Source organism: Rhinoderma darwinii, chromosome 1, assembly GCF_050947455.1.
Source record: "Rhinoderma darwinii isolate aRhiDar2 chromosome 1, aRhiDar2.hap1, whole genome shotgun sequence".
Taxonomy (NCBI): Eukaryota; Metazoa; Chordata; class Amphibia; order Anura; family Rhinodermatidae; genus Rhinoderma; species Rhinoderma darwinii.
Genome location: NC_134687.1, coordinates 72,975,494 through 72,998,853, shown reverse-complemented (window position 1 = coordinate 72,998,853; position 23,360 = coordinate 72,975,494). Strand labels below are relative to the sequence as shown.

General features: G+C 43.8%; 1 protein-coding gene across 4 annotated transcripts; it reads left to right on the top strand.

Moving 5' to 3' along the window:
• Positions 1-7,079: 7,079 nt before the first annotated feature.
• On the top strand, positions 7,080-22,354 carry SGCB (sarcoglycan beta). Of its 4 annotated transcripts, none has more exons than XM_075859660.1 (6): positions 7,080-7,151; positions 13,453-13,659; positions 14,307-14,492; positions 16,853-17,044; positions 18,328-18,459; positions 18,536-22,354. In XM_075859660.1, the coding sequence occupies exons 1-6, from the start codon at positions 7,134-7,136 to the stop codon at positions 18,734-18,736; spliced, it is 936 nt and encodes a 311-aa protein (XP_075715775.1). In that variant the 5' UTR covers positions 7,080-7,133; the 3' UTR covers positions 18,737-22,354. The 4 variants fall into 4 exon arrangements, with proteins under 4 accessions (XP_075715775.1, XP_075715794.1, XP_075715781.1 ...); XM_075859666.1 differs by lacking the exon at positions 7,080-7,151 and adding an exon at positions 7,180-7,362; XM_075859672.1 differs by lacking the exon at positions 7,080-7,151 and adding an exon at positions 13,233-13,292.
• The last annotated feature ends 1,006 nt before the right edge of the window (positions 22,355-23,360 follow it).

The following is a 23,360-nucleotide window of genomic DNA, read 5'->3' as shown; positions in this document are numbered from 1 at the left end:
CCTAATGCTACCAGCCTGCGGCCGCCCCAATGCCCGACCATCACTACAGATTCATCACTACAGTTCGTGCCAGGCTCTTCCCAGTACCCCTGGTGGCGGTGGATACCGGGGTAATAATGGGGGTTAGTGCTAGCCTCTGCACCGGCTAACACTAAGCCCGCCTTAGTAATGGATGCTGTCAATCAGCCAGCAGCTATTACTAAGGTGGTAATAATAAAGTTTAAAAAAATAGAACATAGTAAAATATTTTATTGAAATAAAAAAAAACACACAGCCCTCATTAACTATTTTATTGAGAGTAAAAAAAACGCTATCATTGAAATAGTCCTCGAATCCGAAGTAGTCCAACAACCAAACCTGTAAAAAAAACACAAACACACAAAAATAATTAGTAACACATAAAGAAGCAAAACAATTCTTATTCTAACCTTTCCTGGATCCAGCTCTGGAGCCGCAATGTCAGCGAGCTGGGCCCTATATCTAATCCTATCATGTGTGATACTCTTCTGCTGAGCCACTGTATTTAATCCTATCATGTGTGATACTCTTCTGCTGAGCCACTGTATCTAATCCTATCATGTGTGATACTGTCTGCTGAGCCACTGTATATATTCCTATCCATAGTTTATAGGGTCATGGTCCTATAGATATGCTTTCTCCTATACACACATATATACACACACACACATTTTCTTGGGGGGACACATATGTATTGGGGCTATTTCCCCTGACATTTTAAGACCTTAGTGACGCCCCCGGCTGCTAGTGCGCATTGTTGGGTCACTTAGGAGACCCAGCGATGCAACTGAAAGCTGCGGACCGTCGGCCATGAGAAGTATGCGGGGGCCCAATAAGAACCTTTGCATCGGGGCCCATGAGCCTTTAGCTACGCCCCTGATCCTCCCTGATGTAATTCACTGTAGAGGCCACAAGTAACACCTGAATGACGCATCCCAGAATTCATATCCATCTTTGGAGGATATGTCAGCTTTTCTCCATTGTTCCGTGCATGCTGGGACCTGTGGTGTGCCTCAAAGTTGGAGAACAGCAGGTGAAGAGAGCAAACCCACTGGACACCAGACACCAAAGCTAAAGATTTACTTAATATGTCATGTAATTTACTCCAGAGACTTCTCTAATAAAGAGATGAGCGATTTCCACCAATAAATTGTAGAGTATATTTTTATCTATAAACACAGATACATGTATTTTCTACCTGAATGTTTATACCCAAATACTGCCATACAGTGACAAATAATACTTCTATGAAATGCGCACACAAAACTGATATAATAAAAAATAATATCGCCGAACAATCCCAATAGTGGGTTAGTGGTTGAGTACTTGGTGATCCAGGGCAGTGAAGGGCATGCTTCACTCCCAGTCAGTGGCGTAGCTATAGTGGTCGCAGCGGTCGCAATTGCCCTGAAGCCAGGGGGGCCCGCAGCCCCCCGCACCACATCAATAAAAAGTTACTATAGAAACTTGGGCCGCGGGCCCCTGTTACTATAGTAACTGACAGTACTTACCTTCCTGGTTCCGGAGCACAGCGGAGGTCCTGACGTCACAACGCTGTGCCGCGGACAACATCGTGATCCTGGATAGAGTCAGTACAGAACTTCCGCCGCGGCTGAAGAGGCGGGTAAGATTAATATCCCTGTCTGCTGAAGCTGATTGGCGGGGTCCGACTCCCGGGAGCCGGCCAATCAGCTGTTTTGAAGGGGACGCAGCACTCGTACGAGAGCTGCTTCCCCTTCATTCCGGTCCCTTCAGTCCGGTCACTTGCTCACACTGTGAATCCGTGTCGGCTATTTACAGTGTGGGCGAGTAAGGGAAATGAATGGGAAGCTGAGCTCATACGAGTGCTGCGGCCACTTCACAACAGCTGATTGGCCTGCTCCCGGGAGTCGGACCCCGACACATCAGCTATTGATGGCCTATCCTGAGGATAGGCCATCAATGTTTAGGGACTGTACAACCCCTTTAAGCCTACGATGTTGCAGGCTTAGAGGGCCCATGAGACAGGATCACAGATTGTGTGATGCTGTCTGCTGGGCCCTGCATCTAAGCCAATCACACGGTAGGCTTAGATACAGGGCCCATGTGTGATCCTGTCTGATGGGCCCTGTATTTAAGCCTACCACATGGTAGGTTTAGATACAGGGCCCCAGCACACAGTAATCTTATACTGTATAAGATTACTGTCTGCTGGACCCTGTATCTAAGCCTACCTTGTGGTAGGCTTAGATACAGGATCCCACAGACAGTATCACACATGGGCCCTGTATCTAAGCCTAACACATGTGTTACTAATCGTTTTTTGTGTGTTTTCTTACGGGTTCGGTCGTTGGACTACGTCGGATTCCAGGACTACTTCGTTGACGGCTTTTTTTATTATCAATAAAATGGTTAATGAGGGTTGTGTGTTTTTTTTTATTTCAATAAAATATTTTTTCTATGTCTTTGTGTTTTTTTTGAAACTATATTACTACCGCCTTAGTAATGCCCGCCGGCTGATTGACAGCGTCCATCGTTAAGGCGGGGCTTAGTATTAGCCGGTGCAGAGGCTAACACTAACCCCCTTTATTATCCCGGTACCCACCACCACCAGGGGTGCTGGGAAGAGACGGGTACGATCCAGTACTTCACCATCTGTAGTGATGGTTAGGCAATGGGGCAGCCACAGGCTGGTATTAGGCTGGGAAAGGCCAGAAACAGTGGCCCTTCCCACCCTGGTAATGCTAGGCTGCTGCTGCTTTATTGTATTTGGCTGGTTATGAAAAATGGGGGCGACCTCACATGATTTAAAAAAAAAAAAAAAAAAAATAATTGGAAAGAACGATGTGGGGTCCCCCCCCTCCCCAATTTTCATAACCAGCCAGATACAACACAGCAGCAGCAGACAGCATTACCAGGGTGGGAATGGCACTGTTTTTTGCCTATCCCAGCCTAATACTACCAGCCTGCTGCCGCCCTGGTGCCTGACTGTCACTACAGATGGTCGGGTACTGGTTCGTACCCGGCTCTCTCCAGTACCCCTGGTGGCGGTGGGTACCGGGGTAATAATGGGGGTTAGTGTTTGCCTCTGCACCTGCTAACATTAAGCCCCACCATAGTAATGGAGGGTGTCAATCAGCCAGCGGCCATTACTAAGGCAGTAATAATAAAGTTTAAAAAAATAAAAGCAGATAGAAAAAATATTTTATTAAAATAAAAATAGACAACCCAGATTTACCATTTTATTGAGAAAAAAAACCGCTGTCATTGAAGTAATCCTCGAATCCGAAGCAGTCCAACAACCGAACTTGTAAAAAAACACAAACACAGAAAAATAATTAGTAACACATTAAGAAGCAAAACAATTATTATTCGTACCTTTCCTGGGTCCAGCGCTGGAGCCGCAATGTCAGCGAGCTGAGTCCTATATCTAATCCTATCATGTGTGATACTGTCTACTGAGCCACTGTATCCAATCCTATCATGTGTGATACTGTCTGCTGAGCTACTGTATCTAATCCCATCATGTGTGATACTGTCTGCTGGGCCCTATCTCTAATCCTATCATGTGTAATACTGACTGCTGAGCCAATGTATCTAATCCTATAATGTATGATACTGTCTGCTGAGCTGTGTATCTAATCCCATCATGTGTCAAACTGTCTGCTGGGCCAATGTATCTAATCCTATCCATAGTTTATAGGGTCGTAGTGCTATAGATATGCTATGCTGTCCCCTATACATACACACACAAATTTTTTTGGGCGGACACATATGTATTGGGGCTATTTCCCCTGAGATTTTAAGTCCTTAGTGACGCCCCTGGCTGCTAGTGCTGCATTGTTGGGTCACTTAGGAGACCCAGCGATGCAACTGAAAGCTGCGGACCGTCGGCCATGAGAAGTTTGCGGGGGGGGGGGGTCCAATAAGAACTTTTGCATCGGGGCCCATCGGCCTATAGCTACGCCCCTGCTCCCAGTTTACATCGTTGATCCAGTTCCCAGGGGCTCAGTAAAAAAATGGGGCCCTAAACAATTGCCCAATTTGCCACCCTCTAAAACCTGCCCAGAATATAGTGGCAGTGCTAGAATCTGAATACACATGGGGCACCATGGAGTGCACCCATAGCTGTCCCCACACAGAATAATGCCCCCATAGCTGCCCACACAGAGTATAATGATCCCTTAGTGCCTCCCACACAGTAAATTGCCCCATAGTTGCCCCTCATACCCAGTATATTGTCCCCATAGTGCCTTATATATATAAGAAAAGAAATAATAATTACTCACATAACCCCGCTTCCATGACGAATGGAGAAGATCCTTTTGCTCCTCCGGTCTGTTCAGTGTGTGGCTCAGCACAGACAGGCGCGATGACGTAATTACATCACGCCTGTCTGCGCCGAGCCACTCACGGATGGCATTATATAGTGAATGCTGGAGCAAGGAGCCCTCAGCTCCCTGCTCCAGCATTGTATCCAACAGTATCTGAGTCCTGAGGACGCAGATACAGTTGAAATCGAGACATTGGTGAGTGACTCGTGACCCCCGGAAATCTTCACACAACCCTGCAGTGGGTCGCGACCCACAGTTTTGGAAACACTGGTTTAGAGATTTTACGTAGTTAAACACCCATTTCTTAATCTTGATAATATTCTTTGTAAGCAGGTGGAAATGGGGGTGGGATTGGCGATCATTTTCTTTATTGTTTTTTGTTTCCTTTGCTTGATGAGTGCTTTGTATTTTTTATATAATTTGTATCTTGGCCCTGTCTTGACCTGTGTGTTAGTACAATTCATAAAAAGAGAACTAAAGAAAAAATAAAAATTCTTCCAAACTACAAAAGGAAAATACCTCTGTTGTACGGGATGTGTTGCAGCATGCTACGATTTTTGGCCACATGTACATAAAAATTCTCTATTCCTGGAGAATTTTGACAATTTATACAAGAGATCCACATACAGAGTCACATAGCAGGGCTAGGGGAAAGCCTTACAATATATTTCAATATTCTCAACCATTGAAGTACCAAAATATGACTAATCTGTTTTTCCCAATATTATGCAGCACCAAAGTGTCACCTTACAGATTTTTCATGTATCAAACAGCGATAGATTCTAGACGTAAGCCCTTTTAATTTGATGGAGTTGATAAGAAAATTAGTGAGTGGAAAAAAGGAAAGAGCATTATGAAAAATATTTTTTTAGAAGAAATGGCACGCATAAAGGGTATAAAAACCTTTGATGCTCTTTTTTCTTCTAATGTAATGTATGTGTTTAGGCATCCGAAACATTTTTTTAATATAGTTTTATTTAAAAAATAAATAAATATTCATTAAGAAATTGTATTTCATCTTAGCGCTGCAGCTTCTATGTATCTACTATACATATAAGCTGCATAACATCGCTGTAAGCCGAATCCATCATTCAGCCATCATCAGACATCTTGGCCAACAGTGGCTCCTGTGTGCCTCTGACACACAATCTAAGGCCTAGTTCACATGGCGTTTTTGGCCTACGTTTATAACGTATGTCGAAAGCTCCCAACGTACACACTAAACATGTTCTTAGGATACCAAAAGAGTGTCCTCTTGGTCTGTCGGGCTGGTATACGCCAGTAAACCTTTTTTTGAAGGAAGGAATAGCATAGTAGACAACACTTTTCCATTCTGAGGGATCCTGCATTAACAAAAGTATACCGTGAGGTATAAGTTTTTTAACATGGCAGTTGGGATGAGCAAGAGTACCAGAAACAATCGCTCACACAGGCGAGTCGAGGTGCCTGTGTAATCAATGAAGGGAACGTTGCCCCCTTATTGTGCCAATTAAAGGGGGATCTTAAGGCTATGTTCACACGGAGTATTTTGGGGGAGGAATATCTGCCTCAAAATTCCGTTTGGAACTTTGAGGCAGATATTCCTCTCCCTGCACGCCGATTTTCGCGGCAATTATCGCGCCATTTTTCGCCCGCGGCCATTGAGCGCCGCGGGCATAAAACAGCGAGATATACGCTTTCTCCTGCCTCCCATTGAAGTCAATGGGAGGTCGGAGGCGGAAGCGCCCGAAGATAGGGCATGTCGCTTCTTTTTCCCGCGAGGCAGTTTTACTGCTCGCGGGAAAAAGACGCCGACGCCTCCCATTGAAATCGTTCTCGGGCCGTTTCTGCCGAGTTTTGCGACGCGGTTTCCGCGTCAAAAAACTCGGCAAAATACCCCATGTGAACATAGCCTTAGGATGAACTCCGCTGATCAAATATTGATTGTCTATCCCTTGATGCAACGCCTGAACCTATAGCTGAAAATGACCTTTAACAGGAGGGGATTTCTACTTATTTATCTCTAGTAATAACGATATTAAAGGATAACTAAATTTAAAAAAAACTTATGACAAGTCACAGTGACGCATCAGAAGTTTTGTTCTGTGGTGGTCTGGGCACTGAGACCCCCACCGATCGCTAAAACGAAGCAACAGAACTGCTTGGGTAAGCGCTGTGCTGCTTCGTTTCTAAACGTCTTTCCTCGGAAAGCTGAGCGAGCGGAATATGGACTCATAGACTTTCTATTGAGCCATTCACTTCTCCGAGGAAAGCCGATCGGAAACAAAGCAGCACAGTGCTTGCCCGAGCGCTTCTGCCACTTCGTTTTAGCAATCGGTGGGGGTCTCAGTGCCCGGACCCCCACCTTTGAAAACTTCATTATGACATGTTCAAAAGTTTTTTAAAAGTTTAGTTCCACTCTAACTTCATATGTCCCCCCTATTAGGAGAGAGCCCAGCTGTACTCCACACAGAGAATCCTGACAACACTATTTATACAATGTCCAATAATAGTCCAGAATCTCGTCCATGAGCAGCTTCTCCCACCACTACATTCCTATAGACCACAGGCAGAAACCATACGCTAATGGGAGAGGGGGGGGGGTAGAAAAAAGTTCCGAATTTTAATTTTAATTTAATTTTAGCGTTAAACCGATTTCATGAAGCGATACAGTAATCGATTATCTTTCTGTCTACAAATAATTATTTCCCCAGTATATTTTATACCTGATCGTCAAAGTGGACCCCCCCCCCGTCTGTATGCAAGTGGTATAGTCCGGCACCTCCTCTGTGTTCCCGCAGTCAGAATCAGGGCGCAGGGAAGATGGCGGCTGCCGAGCAGGTCAGTCCTGAGCTGACTGTATGCCGGTGTGGGGTTACGAGGCTCTGGGGGATAAAAGAGCTGCGATAAATGATTACAAACCATTGTGTCTTGTATGTATACACTGCGGGAGATCTCGGGGAGATGGCTGTATATAGACTAATAGGAAAGCATGAGCTGCGGGGGTGATGCTTTTCTATAACTCTCTCTATGCTATGTTATACGGATACAGGTAATGCCGAGCTCACGGAACTATAATTGTCTCGTAATGCGTATGCCAAAAAAAATTATGCAAAAATCTCTTATAGGGTAAATTTATATCTTTGTATGAAACGACTGTAATCGCATAATAAAAAAGCTGTACCTGTTAAAGGGAGTCTGTCACCAGGAACGTACCTATCAAACGATCAACAGAGTTGAGGCCTCGTTCACATCTGCGTTGGGGTCCCGTGCTTATGTTCCGTCGGAGCCGGACCCTGAACAGACACAAACTGACACAGACGGAAGAAGTTTCCGCCACCATTGATTTCAACGGTGACAGATCCGGTGCCCATGGTTTCCGTTTTTCTCTGTTGTGCACCGGACCTGTCGTTTTGTCGTGAGCAATAGCGTAGTCGACTACGTCAGAACGGGACCCAAACGCAGATGTGAACGAGGCCTAATATGGTGTAGCCTCACCTGAATGTAATGTTATTTTCCTTTGTCACATATATGCAAATGAGCATTTTGGAGCAACGAGGGCGTCACCGTTGTTCCAAAATGCCCTGTCTTCTTTCCTCGGTCCATCCATCTATCGATCCCTCCCGTTCACACCTGACCCCGTAGTGTCCAGAACGCACGCTGCAAACCGCACTTTCCTATAGAGGGGGCCAATGCAAAAAAAGTACATTGTGTGGTATCCGTTTTTTTACAATTAAATCCTATGGGTGACGGATGTCACTGCATGGGATCCATCACAGGCCTCCGTTGAACGAACACGTCGGGAGCGTATATACCGCTGACGGAAGCCATGAACACTGTATACAGAGCCTTAGGCGGAATTCACACGACAGGGATTCCCGGCCGGGTGCCGGCCGTTCATAAATCGGCCGGCACCCGGCTGCATTAGGAATAATAGACCCCTAAGGCCTCATTCACACGGCAGGGTTTCCCGGCCGGGTGCCGGCCGTTCATAAATCGGCCGGCACCCGGCTGCATTAGGAATGATAGACCCCTAATGGGGCTATTCACACGACCGATTTTTTGACGGCCGGGAAATCCGGCCGTCAAAAAATAGGACATGCTCTATCTTTGCCCGGGCACCCGGCCGCCCGGCTCCCATAGAAGTCTATGGGGCCGGGTATTACACGGCCATCACCGGAATGTGTTCCGAGTGATGGCCGGGTTTTCCGGAGCTTGCGCTCTATCTCCTCCTCACAGCGCAGAGTGCATGTGAGGAGGAGGAGTTGATGCCATTCTGACGAATGGCATCGCTGTACACTGTGTTGCAGGGCCGGGGTGTACAGCAGCGCTGCGCTGGCTCCCTTCCCCTGCTTGTTAAAAGCACCCTGGCTCGGCGACACCTTCGATGGCGCCGCTAGTAGCAGCAGCTGCTGCGGCTGCTACTGCAGCGACGCCACTATAGCAGAGCGGGGAGGTATCTCCCCGCTCTGCTATGTGCTAGCCGCACTTTAGCTCCTTAAAGGAGCGGAATCCCCGTGTTTTCGGGGATTCCGCTCCTGGACAGAGCGCTTGATGTCTCTGTCCATATCTGGGCAGTGACATCAGGGGAAACTCCTGAAGCGGAATCCCCGAACACATGGGGATTCCCCTTCAGGAGCTGCCGCTGATGTCACTGTCCGGATCTGCCCGGCACGGATGCATAACTTTATGCAAACCGGCCGGGCAGAATGGCCGATTTTACCGGCCGGCACTCGGGCTCGGGAACGACCCGGTCGTGTGAATCCCGCCTAATGGGGCTATTCACACGACCGATTTTTTGACGGCTGGGAAAACCGCCAGTCAAAAAATAGGACATGCTCTATTTTCAGCCGGGTGCCCGGCCGCCCGGCTCCCATAGAAGTCTATGGGGCCGGGTAATACACGGCCATCACCGGAATGTGTTCCGAGTGATGGCTGGGTCTACCGTCGCTCGCGCACTCTCTCTCTCCTCCTCCTCACAGTGCAGAGTGCATGTGAGGAGGAGGATCTTTTATTGCTCGCTGTAGGAGTCGGAATCCCCAATCCCCGGCTGGGGATTGGGGATTCCGCTACAGGAGAAGTGAGTGACTACACTGTCCGTATATGGACACAGCGAAGTCACGCACTTCTGCAGCGGAATCCCCGACTATGGCCGGGGATGCCGCTACAGGAGAAGTGAGTGACTACACTGTCCATATATGGACACAGCGAAGTCACGCACTTCTGCAGCGGAATCCCCGACTCTATGGCCGGGGATTCCGCTACAGGAGAAGTGAGTGACTACACTGTCCATATATGGACACAGCGAAGTCACTCACTTCTGCAGCGAAATCCCCGACTCTATGTCCGGGGATTCCACTACAGGAGAAGTGAGTGACTACACTGTCCATATATGGACACAGCGAAGTCACTCACTTCTGCAGCGGAATCCCCGACTCTATGGCCGGGGATTCCGCTACAGGAGAAGTGAGTGACTACACTGTCCATATATGGACACAGCGAAGTCACGCACTTCTGCAGCGGAATCCCCGACTATGGCCGGGGATGCCGCTACAGGAGAAGTGAGTGACTACACTGTCCATATATGGACACAGCGAAGTCACGCACTTCTGCAGCGGAATCCCCGACTCTATGGCCGGGGATTCCGCTACAGGAGAAGTGAGTGACTACACTGTCCATATATGGACACAGCGAAGTCACTCACTTCTGCAGCGAAATCCCCGACTCTATGGCCGGGGATTCCACTACAGGAGAAGTGAGTGACTACACTGTCCATATATGGACACAGTGAAGTCACTCACTTCTGCAGCGGAATCCCCGACTCTATGGCCGGGGATTCCGCTACAGGAGAAGTGAGTGACTACACTGTCCATATATGGACACAGCGAAGTCACGCACTTCTGCAGCGAAATCCCCGACTCTATAGCCGGGGATTCCGCTACAGGAGAAGTGAGTGACTACACTGTCCATATATGGACACAGTGACGTCACTCACTTCTGAAGCGGAATTCCCGACCTGTAGCAGGGAATTCCTCTTCAGGAGAAGTCAGTGACTACACTGTCCATATATGGACATTGAAGTCAGTGACTTCTCCTGGAAGGGGGGGGGGGATGGGTGCAACCTACAGGGGACTGTGTGGCATCACCTACAGGGGGCAGGGTGGCATCACCTACAGGTGGCAGGGTGGGTGGCATCGCCTACAGGGGGCAGGGTGGGTGGCATCGCCTACAGGAGGCTGGGTGGGTGGCATCGCCTACAGGAGGCTGGGTGGGTGGCATCGCCTACAGGGGGCAGGGTGGCATCGCCTACAGGGGGCTGTGTGGCATCGCCTACAGGGGGCTGTGTGGCATCGCCTACAGGGGGCTGTGTGGCATCGCCTACAGGGGGCTGTGTGGCATCGCCTACAGGGGGCTGTGTGGCATCGCCTACAGGGGGCAGGGTGGCATCGCCTACAGGGGGCAGGGTGGCATCGCCTACAGGGGGCAGGATGGCATCGCCTACAGGGGGCAGGGTGGCATCACCAACAGGGGGCAGGGTGGCATTACCTACAGGGGGCTGGGTGGCATTACCTGCAGGGGGCTGGGTGGCATTACCTACCAGGGGGGCTGTGACATTATCTACAAAGGGCTGTGTGTGGCAACAAATTTAAATGAAATTCATCCGATTTTAAAACGGACAGGGAAAAAAACGGATGCAAATCGGGTCCAAATCGGCCGGAAAAAACGGCAACTCGGCCCGGAACGGAATCGGAACGGATGCAAATCGGATGCAAACCGGCCGGGAAAATCGGCCAAAAACGGCCGATTTTCCCGGCCGACACTCGGACCCTGTCGTGTGAATGAGGCCTTACATTTGTTTCACAAGGAACTTTATGATTTTAAGTCTCTACATAGAAGAATTACGAGGACCACTGTGTATAGTAATATTACCCTGGTGTTGGTGTCACGTTACAGTCACTCCACTAACAGGTGGCTACGCACTTCAGTAGAATAGTATAGAAATGATAGATTGCTACTACAAATCAAGTTATCAAAGCACAGAAGGTTGTTAAGAGGATTTTTCCGATCTCCTGACCTGTTTTAGTAAATACTTGTTTTTCGCATGAAATAACAATTCTGTAGAATCTTTTCAAAGAACTTTGCGTTCCTCTGTTATTCCTCCTGGAAATATATGAATAAATTGACAATTGGATGCTATAATTCCCTGGGTCATTAGGGTTTGTCCGTACACAGTCTGGCACTGCCAAAACATTGCTGATGGTATCAAACTGTGTATAGACACATCCTATTGACAAGGGAAATGGAAAGCCCAGTTGTCTATTTATTTATAAATTTGTTGCTGACACGAGGACAAGGTTATTTCCACTTCCAGGGAGCAAAATACCGGGCATGCTGAAATCCAACGTGCAGGTGAAATGAGCACGCTACTACAGCGTAAATGCAATAGACATCCCAATCTAAAAGATTCCTGATCTTATCAACACTGGATCGGCGCATAAACCCCTTGTGTACCAGAAGCAGATTTCATATTCTAGCCCTCAGTTTTTCTTAGGCCTCGTTCACATCCGCGTCAGGTTCCGTTCGTGGGTTCCGTTAGTCCTTTCCGTCAGGGAAACCCATGAATGGAAAGACGAATTCATTACCATTGATTTCAGTGGTAATGCTTCCATTGCAAATGGTTTCCGTTTGCCTCAGTTCGGTAAGGTTTTTTTGTTTTTTTTTTGCGGAAACAATAGCGAACTCGACTATGCTATTGTTTCCGCTACGAAAAGGGAAACCTTATGGAACGGAAACCATTTGCAACTGAATGATTACCATTGAAATCGATGGTAATGCAAACTAAAGCTATGGTTTCCGTTTGTCTTTCTGTTCATTGGTTCCTCCGACGGAAAGGTCGAACGGAACCCGACACTGATGTGAACGAGGCCTTATTTATCTGTATTTAGAAGAAAGCAAATTCCTCAGCACATCCGTAGAATATAAGGTATAAAAAGAGCTTTATTAGGTCATCTTTAAAAAATCCATAGAGGACACAGGAAAGGCGTGTCACAGCTTACGCGTTTCGAACAGAAGTGTTCTTACTCGTAGCATACGTAACAGATTCGATACATGTGTTTTAAAATCAGTTAGCCAATCCTGACATTAACTTAGTAACAGCTCTACACACCATTTAGAAACGGGTTTCATATATAACAAAATCACAGAATGTGTGCGCATATAGAAACCTATAAAAAGTTTGCTTTATAATGAGATTACATATAGTGTATCCAGAAAAATATCATCAAATAGAGAATATAAAATCTTGAGGTTCTCTGTATCATGTCTGTTTTATATGACATATTCTACAACGTTTTTCATTTGTAATATTTATTTCCAACCGAAAAATATATTTCTTACCTTGAAATTTCTGGATAATATGTATATGCCTTGTCTATGTACACCTAGTGCCTAAATATGCCTAATAATTCATTTATACTTAATGCGGATTGTATTCATAGACATATTCTCTATTTGATGACATTTTCCTGGATATATTTCGTTATTTTATTCTATCAAAACAAAAAATACACTATATGTAATCTCATTATAAAGCAAACTTTTTCTAGGTTCCTATATGCGCACACATTCTGTGATTTTATTATACATGAAACCTGTTTCTCTTCTAAATGGTGTGTAGAGCTGTTACTAAGTTAATGTGTCAGGATTGGCTAACTGTGATTTTAAAACACATGTATCGAATCTGTTACGTATGCTACGAGTAAGAACACTTCTGTTCGAAACGCGTAAGCTGTGACACACCTTACCTGTGTCCTCTATGGGTTTATTTAAGATGACCTAATAAACCTCTTTTTATATCTTTTATATTCTACGGATGTGCTGAGGAATTTTCTTTCTTCTAAATATTGAGTTTCTTGCCTGCCTGCTAGCCCCCCTTCCGATTGCACACCATTGAGAAACTACAGATCCCACAATGAAGATTGGGTGAGCACACTTGTGGCTTTTTTTCTCCTTATTTATCTGTGTTTACTTGTATTTTAAATATACGACTGCTTTATGTAGTCATGTGTAGGGCATTAAATAGAAACTGTTGTAATACTATAGGTTTATTGTCATTTTTAATTTTTTTGGGCTTTTACCTTAGAGCTCCAATGGGCCAGTCAAGAAGTCAATGCGGGAGAAGGCAGTAGAACGCAGAAATGTAAATAAAGAGCACAACAGTAACTTCAAAGCCGGATACATTCCCATTGATGAAGATCGCCTGCATAAAACTGGCCTGAGAGGCAGGAAGGGCAATTTAGCCATTTGTGTCATTGTCCTCCTGTTTATCTTGGCTGTCATCAACTTAATTGTGAGTACAGACCATTGGCGACATGTTTACAAGCTCTGTAAGGTAGTGTTCATGTATTCTGCTGGCATGTATATTACTTTAAGGTGTGTATGACCAATCCCATTACCTAATATCATCTAGAAACAACACAAGGATGACTATTTATGTAGTGTAAGGCCTCATGCACACGACCGTAGCCGTGTGCACGGCCGTGATTTTCGGGTCGGCCGGCTGCGGATTGTCAGCCGCGGGCCGCCCGCAAATCGTAGGACATGCACATGGCCGCCATCATTGTTTTCAATGAGCCCGGACCGCAGAAGACGGCCGTAATAGGACATGCCCGTTCTTTCTGCGGTGCGGGTTCCCGGGCCATGCACGGACCGTAAAAACTACGGTCGTGTGCATAGCCCCATAGAAATGAATGGGGCCGCAATTCTCCCGTGGATTTTCGGGGGAATTGCGGCCGCAAAAACACGTTCGTGTGAATGTGGCCTAAGATACATTGTTTTTGTTTTTTTGTTGCCATAAACTTTGGTGTGCACATGTCTGTATATCAGTGCACGAACTGCACTACAAGTCCATAACATGGAGTCATAGGAACTTTGTGTGTTCTCCTCTAGATTCTATAATTTCGGGATTAGTGAATTTAACTATTTGTGTTTTTCTAGATCACATTGGTAATATGGGTTGTCATCCGTGTTGGTCCTAATGGCTGTGAAAGCATGGAATTTCACAACAACGGTCTACTCCGGTTTAAACACGTTTCTGACATGGGAACAATACATCCATTATACAAGAGCACAGTGGGAGGACGACGCAGTGAAGATCTGGTCATCACTGGCAATAATCAGCCTGTAAGTTTTATATAATATATATATATATCCTCTGTATTAGCCTTGTACTGGGAGTAGCACTGAATGGATTGTATGATAAAATTCCACCTATTTACCCAGTCATGACTGAGACTATTGAAGACGCCCATTGGCTTCTTTTACGTTAAATGATGGTCATTCAGATCCAAAATAGGTTACACGTGACGATGGTCCATACAAGCAAATTTGAACATCCTTCACGTACTCTTAGAAGATAATTATTCTGCTTGTTAGGTGTTTCTTATTATTACATTACGTAAATGGATTTTAGGCTTGGGCTACACAGGTTGATTTAATCCACAGCTGGAGGGTTATCCTACCGAGCGTCACATTTGAATGCCAAAGTATTATTTCAGTCCTAGCATGTAAAATCTCAGCAACCCCACATAAAGAGGTTCCTTTACTGACCGAATTTAGATACCAACCAGCAATCACACTGATCAGATTAGGAAAACTTTTATACAAGTCCGATAATAAGATTGATGTATACAGTCATTATCACCATTATATTTATGACTATTAATGCAATCTGATATTCTTGGATGGGTTTTAGTGAAGATTTTTATGCATACAATTTAGGATATATTTATGATATAACTTGAAGCGAACTTATGTCACATATTACCATAGTCTAAGCACATTTACTGTATTCCAACTAAGAGAGGCTTCTTAATATTTCAGTGTTATTTAATGAGGTTGTTCTCACATTTCCCCAAAGTGCAACCAGTTAAGGACCAAAGCAGAATTTTAACGTTAAGTATATTGCAAAGTTTTGTTTCTTCTTACAGGTTTGGGGAATTTTGTTGCAATATCTAATGTCAGATACCCTCTTTAACCCCTTAGTGACCACTAATACGCCTTTTTACGTCGGTCACTAATGGGCTTTAGGCTAGGCTGACGCCTTTTCACGTCAGCCTAGTCTAAGTCCTGCACGGGTCTCCCGTGCAGGCAGGAGCCGGGGCTCTGCTGTCTGATGACAGCTGAGCTCCTGCTCCAACGCCCGCGATCGAAGTTTACTTCGATCGCGGCCGTTTAACCCGTTAAATGCCGCCGTCAATAACGACCGCGGCATTTAACTTTGTTTACAGAGGGAGTGCGCTCCCTCTGTCACCCATCGGCGGCCCGCGAATGAAATCGCGGGTCTCCGATGGGGTGTCATGGCAGCCGGGGGCTTGATAAAAGCCCCCAGGTCTGCCCTGGACATATTCCTGTTAGGACGCGCCGGAGGCACGTCCTAACAGATTGCCTGTCAGATTTACATACGAAGTATACCAGAGCATTATAGCAGCGATCGTAACATCGCACAGTAAAGTCCCCTAGTGGGACTAATAAAATAAGTCATCAAAGTGAAATAAAGATTATTAATAAAAAGTACAGTAAAAAAATAAATCCATTTTTTTCCATAAAAAGTGGTTTTATTTAGTAAAAGTGTAAAAAAATAAAAAAAAGTACACATATGTGGTATCGCCGCGACCGTAATGACTCCATTAATAAAGTTAATATGTAATTTAAACCGCAAAGTGAACACCGTAAAAAAAAACGCAAAAAACCATGGCGAAATTGCAATTTTTTTCCATTGCCCCCCAAAAAAAGTCAGAATAAAAATGAATCAATAAGTCTCATGCACCCCAAAACAGTACCATTCAAAACTACGTCTTGTCCCGCAGAAAACAAGCCCAAAAAATCACTACATTGATGGAAAAATAAAAAAATTACGGATCTTGGAAAGCGACGATGCAAAAGCAAATAATTTTAGTTCAAAAGTGTTTTTATTGTGCAAAAGTCGTAAAACATAAAAAAACCTCCACATATGTGGTATCGCCGTAATCGTACCGACCCATAGAATAAAGGTCACATGTTAATTACGTTGCATAGTGAACGGCGTCAATTTAAAAACGCATAGAACAATGGCAGAATTTCAGTTTTTTTTTTATAATCCCCCCCCAAAAAGGTTAATAAAAGTTAATATAAAAATTATATGTACCCAAAAATGGTGCCATTAAAAAGCACAACTAATCCCGCAAAAAACAAGTCCTCATACAGCTATGTAGACGAAAAAATAAGAACGTTATAGCTCTTTGAATGCGACTATAGAAAAACGAATAAAATAGCTTGGTCATTAAGGCCTAAAATGGGCTGGTCACTAAGGGGTTATATTTAGAAATATTTGCTTTTAGACTTGTTTGGTAGCATTAATATGTCTACCATATCTGTATATACTGCGGGATGCTCCATTTATGTATTGACATTTAATTGCAGTCTGCACATATTAGCTTTTCCCAGTAACTCACAGATGTCCTCTAAGAAAAGTACTGAATGGGTTTTGGGTCTTGTGTTTCAAGGTGATTCTTCAACAAGGTTCGACAGTATTGAAGGTGGACAAGAACAAGACGTCCATTACCAGCGACATTGGCATGGAGTTTGTGGACCCTCGAACTCAAAACACTTTGTTCAGTACAGATTATGAGAAACATGAATTCCACTTACCAAAAGGAGTAAAAACATTGAATGTACAGCGAGCATCCACAGAAAGGGTAATACAAGATTGTTATTTTAGTTTTTTTACTATATATTCAGATTTATTTTTATATGTTCAAATTGTCTCAAGAGTCTCTTAGATGTGGCACATCTCTTTTTCTGTATCTATGTGTGTTTTATATTAGTAATTCTGAATATTGCACATCATGCCAAGGAGTTGTCCAGTACTTAGAAATACATCAAAGTATTTGGGATAAGGCTGTAATACTGGGAACCGCCACTACAAGTGTGTTGGCGATCCACAGTGTGAGCAGTAAAAAAAATGAAGGGGAAGCAGCGCTTGTAGGAGTGCTGCGGCCTCTTTACAACAGCTGATCGGCGGGAGTGGCGAAAGTCGGATCCCGACCAACGAGATATTGATGGCTTATCTTGGGGATAAGGACTCGAAAACCCCTTTAAAGTCCACTTAAAACCTTAAACTTCAATATCATTCTCCCCTCCCCCATATCATACTCACAGGAGGCCATAATAAGGACACACAAACTAAAAATTGGTAAAACATAGAGAGAGCTTCTGAATGCACTCCCAAGATACAAATGAAATCAAAGTCAGAATCAAAAACTGTATCTTTCTTCATCCTATCTAAAGACCCCAGTATGTCACTGCTGAAACTGGCTTCCCCACGGGTAACTGGTATCTTCTTACAGGATGGTTCCTTTGTGACCCCCGCACTGGTTTTATATAGTTTTGATGCTCTACTTAATACATGTTTTTTGACACAATTGTATGGTTTACTTTCACATATATGTTACATTATGATCATATTATGTCAGGATGCATGTGTTATGCTTGTTTTTCTTTTCTTTTTTTTTGTTTTGTTTTTTATATGTGAAACCTTTTGTCATTCCGGCTGAGGTCTGGGCATATCAGGGCTATTACGGTTCTCTTCTTGTTGGATCACCTTAGTTTGGGGTGTTGCTCCTCTGCTATCCCATATGTATGTTAAAGGGGTTGTATGAGACTAGCAAAAAGGGTCCAATTTTTTTTTAGAAACCGAGACATGCTTGCTTGTCCATGGGTTGTGCCTAGTATTGCAGCTATTCTCACTTTTCTGACATCTAGTTGAGATATCATGAAAGTGCTTTGAGGAAATTTCAACATTTTGACTGTGATAATGGAAAAAGTTGTATTTGTATTGATATCCTTATAAGTAAACGGTAGAGAGATATTAGTCACCTGATCAGAGTAGTTGTTCGCTTTATATTCGTGGACAATGGGGAAGAGATATATTGGGGTATATATTCTATTTCTATTATCCATCTTTTTATTTTATTTTCAGATTACCAGCAGCGCGAGCAGTGATCTTAAAATAAATGTTGATGGGCAAATTACTGTACGTGGAAATGAAGGAGTCTATATAATGGGAAAGACTATAGATTTCCGTACCGGTGGAAACATTGTACTGAAAGCAGTAAGTGCTGAAAAAGTTACAATATTAAATTGAAGTATTGAAGACTTCCTAAAACCTCTCGTGTTTCTCTCATTAGGAAAAGAGTATCATTCTGAATGGCAGCGTGATGGTTACCCCTTCCCGGTTACCAACTTCTACGGGGGAGCTGATGTACGATGATGGGACGGAGCGTTACAAGCTGTGCATGTGTGCAGATGGGACTCTATTTAGAGTACTGGTGGAGAGTCGTAACATGGGTTGCCAAACTTCAGTTAACCCTTGTGGAGCAACATTTTAAGGAGCAACAACAAAGCCAATAATTCATGCAGTATTTGACTTCATTCAGTATTTGTTGTGTTTGTGTGAACTGTTTGGGATACTGTACTATATTGCAGATGGTTTTCACAATATTAACTATCTGCTTCATGAGTTGGAAATTACAGTACACCCCAGGTTAGCGCCTAGGTATTTGCAGTCTTTCTGCCAGGGATTGTATCCCTAGAACGGCCCCTTTAAATGATTGCACCTACAAGATGCCCTAATGAAAATAATGTAGTAGGAGCATTTCCGAAGATGGCTTTTCTGAACTGCTAGACTGGTTTAAATCACTTCCATAAGGGGCAGAAGAGTCCCACACACTGCAGACCTCTTATTAGATTGGGCATAAGTTATTCACCCTACCCATTTTGAATGTGTCCCCACTAGCTTATCTTTATTGGGCTACCTTATACTAGTCCTTCTCAATGAATTAGAATATCATCAAAAAGTTAATTTATTTCAGTAATTCAATTCAAAAAGTGAAACTCCTATATTATATAGATTCATCACACACAGATCAGTCAACGCAAACGTCTACCAGGAAATTTCCCAGCACTTCATTCTTCCCTCTGCTGATAAGCTTTATGGAGATGCTGATTTCATTTTCCAGCAGGACTTGGCACCTGTCCACACTGCCAAAAGCACCAATATCTGGTTTACTAACCACATTATCACTGTGTGTGATTGGCCAGCAAACTCGCCTGACCTAAACCCCATAGAGAATCTATAGGGTGTTGTCAAGAGGAAGATGAGAGACCCCAGACCCAACAATGCAGACGAGCTGAAGGCCGCTATCAAAGCAACCTGGGCTTCCATAACACCTCAGCAGTGCCACAGGCTGATCGCCTCCATGCCACGCCGCATTGATAACACCTCAGCAGTGCCACAGGCTGATCGCCTCCATGCCACGCTGCATTGATAACACCTCAGCAGTGCCACAGGCTGATCACCTCCATGCCACGCCGCATTGATGCAGTAATTCATGCAAAAGGAGCCCCGACCAAGTATTGAGGGCATATACTGGACAGTCTTTTCAGTAGGACAACATTTCGGTATTAAAAATCATTCTTGAAATTGGGCTTATAGAATATTCTAATTTTCTGAGACACTACATTTTGGGTTTTCATTAACTGTTACCATAATCATCAACATTAAAAGAAAAAATGCTGGAAATAGATCCCTCTGTGTGTAATGAATCTATAGATTGAGTTTCACTTTTTAAATTGAATTACTGAAATAAATTCACTTTTTGATGATCTAATTCATTGAGAAGGACTAGTAGATCCCTTGTAAACGTATACAATCTTATGTAAAATTCTTGGCACCCTTTGCTAAATGACTTTCCAAGCGCAAACAACCTTTGCAGCTAAGAAACATACACGCTAAATGTTTATATATATATATATATATATATATATATATATATATAAAATTTGGCATGTGCAAAAGTATAGGCATCCTGTCACTCAGTACTACATAACACCCCCTTTGGCAAAATCACAACTGCAAACGTTTCTTGCAGCCAGTTTTATAAATGTCTTTGTATTCTAATATCCAAGAAATCAGCAGCACAACCATAAAAATCCCACTAACAAGTGGAGGGTGCAGGCTCAGTCGCAAATCCGGGTCCACGGATTATAGGGCATACACAGAATAGAAGATCGCAGTGTTTTAACCCCATGTGGGTTTTATGTCAAGACTGGACAAGTGGAGGGGGTGAGGCGTGCCTCAGACTACTAAAGAAGCTTTTCATACAAAGTATAAGACTGAGGCAGCCATTGTGGAAAGCGGAAGATGCGGGATAGGAACGGCGGCATGTGTCTTCATTCTCCTGTCTCACCACTACAAATGTTATTAGGGTTGGGTGAATATGACAAGAAAATATAAATGAGCCTGTGAAATGTATGGACATGAGCAGCAATAGTTGATTATTGACAAGGAGCAGCTATGTGAAGTCTGCAATATAAGCAAACCCATTTTGTGACTTTAGTTACGCATGTGTTTTCTATTTTTGTGGCTGAGATTGTGTGAATCCGCATACATTCAGTTATTTCTCATTTAGTTGCTCTGTAGTAATGTTAGCCTATAGGTGCCTATACACAAACCCACGAATCAATCAGCCAACGATCTGATGTGTGTCAGAGCTTCCGAACACTGTCAGTGGCAGACGACTTTTGGGGGCAGAAGGATCGGGCAGGTTGGGTTTCAACATGCCTGATCCTTCGTTCCAATTGGAGATACGCCATTGCCAAAGGCGTCTTGCTGCTTATTCCACTCTCCCCAATTAAATAAACAGGCACGAATGTATATGGAGAAGTTGAAAGGTATAAATGTCTGCTTACACGTCTCGTCCTGGCCCGTGTAAAGGAGCGCCGATCAACAAGACAGCTTGTTGATCGGCGCTCGTTTACTATTTTCACAAGGAGCTATGTATGGAGACAAGCGCTCGTTACTCCGATCGCTCGTCCCCATTCATTATCATGTCGGCAGCGCGTCTCCCTGTTTACACAATAATATATTTTACTTTTTTAAAACTATACGACCAGCAGATGATCGAGCGTTTGCTCATTTATCGGCTGATCATTGCTCTGTTAACACAGGGCAATTATCGGGCATACGAGCGTTCTATGAACGATCGTACGCCCGATAATTGGCCCGTGTAAAAGGGCCTTAACTGTTATGCCGACAGTGATCTACTGTATATGGCCACCTTGAGTTTGTGTTTTTACTGACACTTGCCAAACCAAAGCCACTTTTCGGGCTCTTGACATAATTCAGTCTGTTCCTTATTCCTGCATAATGCAGCATGCACAGGACGGCACAGTCAAGATAAGGTTATTTATGCAGATCAATGGTAGTTACAGCTTTACAGCAAGAAAAAATACAACAGATAAATTCTTTGACGGCGTAGTTCTCTTGTGGAAATTGTCTGCATTGTTAATGGGTGTGAGTTGGTACAAAGTTCATGTGACTTATGTGTAGTATGATTGTAGATGCTGCTGTTCTCTTACATTTGCAGTGGCCTGTAATTATTCTTACGCATTATTCCTTTTGGTGGATATTCCCTGTTCTATTCTGGATAGAGTAGATAAGTCTGGTTTTGTCCATAGGGGGTGGTCACATGTACCCTCTATAGTCTAGCGTTTTAACCCTTTATCTCTGCAAAATAAATGTGTTTTTCGATGTATGTGTCAATTAAACCAGAGTTTTGCCCAGATTCCTGATACTCTCACCTTGCTCGCTGGAGGGTGAGGGAGGTAAGACCACAGGGGGTTAAGGGCACTATGGGTCTATGCTAAACTCCCGATTTTGTGTTTTGCCTGGAATGACCCTTTAAATATAAAAGCCTGGTTTTCACATAAAGTGTTTTCTATCATTACAACATAATACTGTAGCTTTAAATCTTGTTTGGCTTGAAAACACTAATATTTCTGACTTAACAAAGTGCACTAATATACCAACACAGTATTAATATGAATGTGTGCTGCTTTTGATAAATATTTATTTGTGATATGTCAAATCTTGAGTAGCTTTCCAGATTGATGTAAAAGAGAGAAAAAAAGACAATGGAAAAATAAAAACAAGACTTGTACATAAATGTGCGATTGTGTGTTTTGTTTCTTAGAGGAACGTTCCTCATTATATGGGTTGTCCCAACCGGATACCAGCTGTCCATATTTCCTATTGGGGTATAGGGAAGTCCTAGAGGGGATCCCCTGCTTTGCACCCGGCCCTATTAACCCCACACAGTAGAAGTCTAAGATAAAATGTACCATATATGACTCACCTGGTAACTTGAAAATGTTGTAAATAGCAGCGGTATCATAGCTAATGACCGCTAAGGGAACCTATTGCTACAATCTATCATAACTGTTATCAACACTAATAGCAATAGATTTAGGGTTACTGTATAACCATGCTTATCTCAAGAATGCAAGGAATTTGATAGAGTTTAGCATGGGCTACACTGTATTTTATATTTACTATAAGAAAAGCCTAATAAATATATACATAAGATAAAGAAGTAAGAGAAGGCTTCCTACGTAAATGTTGCATGGCTAGCATTTATCCAAGATTAGTACAAACCCTAGCTTCATAGGTTCGGAGTCTGTAAAATGAATAGATTTTTCCAGCTCACCGGTGTCCAGCGTCTTCAGTGAACCAGTGCACGGACCTCACCCTGGCCCAGGCTTCTTGCACACTAGCAAAAAAAAGGTACGATTCAGCACTTCGTGAAGAAATCTCAGAAATTATTTTATAAACATTAAAAATCCACCCAGCGCATAAACACAAAGGACTAGTACGCTTACGCGTTTCAAACACCAACTGCGTTCATAGTCCTAGCCAATCAGCTGTCACTGTGAGCCAGCCATAAATGTCCCTTAGAGCGACTGCAGGGAAATTAAATATTACATGGTGGCCTTTTAAACGGATGGCAGTTCATGTAATACACTAGATGAGTGCGAGAGCCGCTGTTTGCAGCAGCTTTCTACGTTGACTTATAGAGGAGAGTCCGGAGTGGACAACCTGAGACAGACCCTTAAATAATAATTATGATCCATTCCAAGAGATTGTATCGAATATTGCCCAGTCTAAATTCAAAA

Bases quoted from the DNA above. Each gene is read 5' to 3' on its own strand.
- SGCB (XM_075859660.1), top strand. The intron at 17,045-18,327 runs GTAATACAAGAT...TTTTATTTTCAG, and splicing joins AGCGAGCATCCACAGAAAGG to ATTACCAGCAGCGCGAGCAG. The intron at 18,460-18,535 runs GTAAGTGCTGAA...TTCTCTCATTAG, and splicing joins GAAACATTGTACTGAAAGCA to GAAAAGAGTATCATTCTGAA.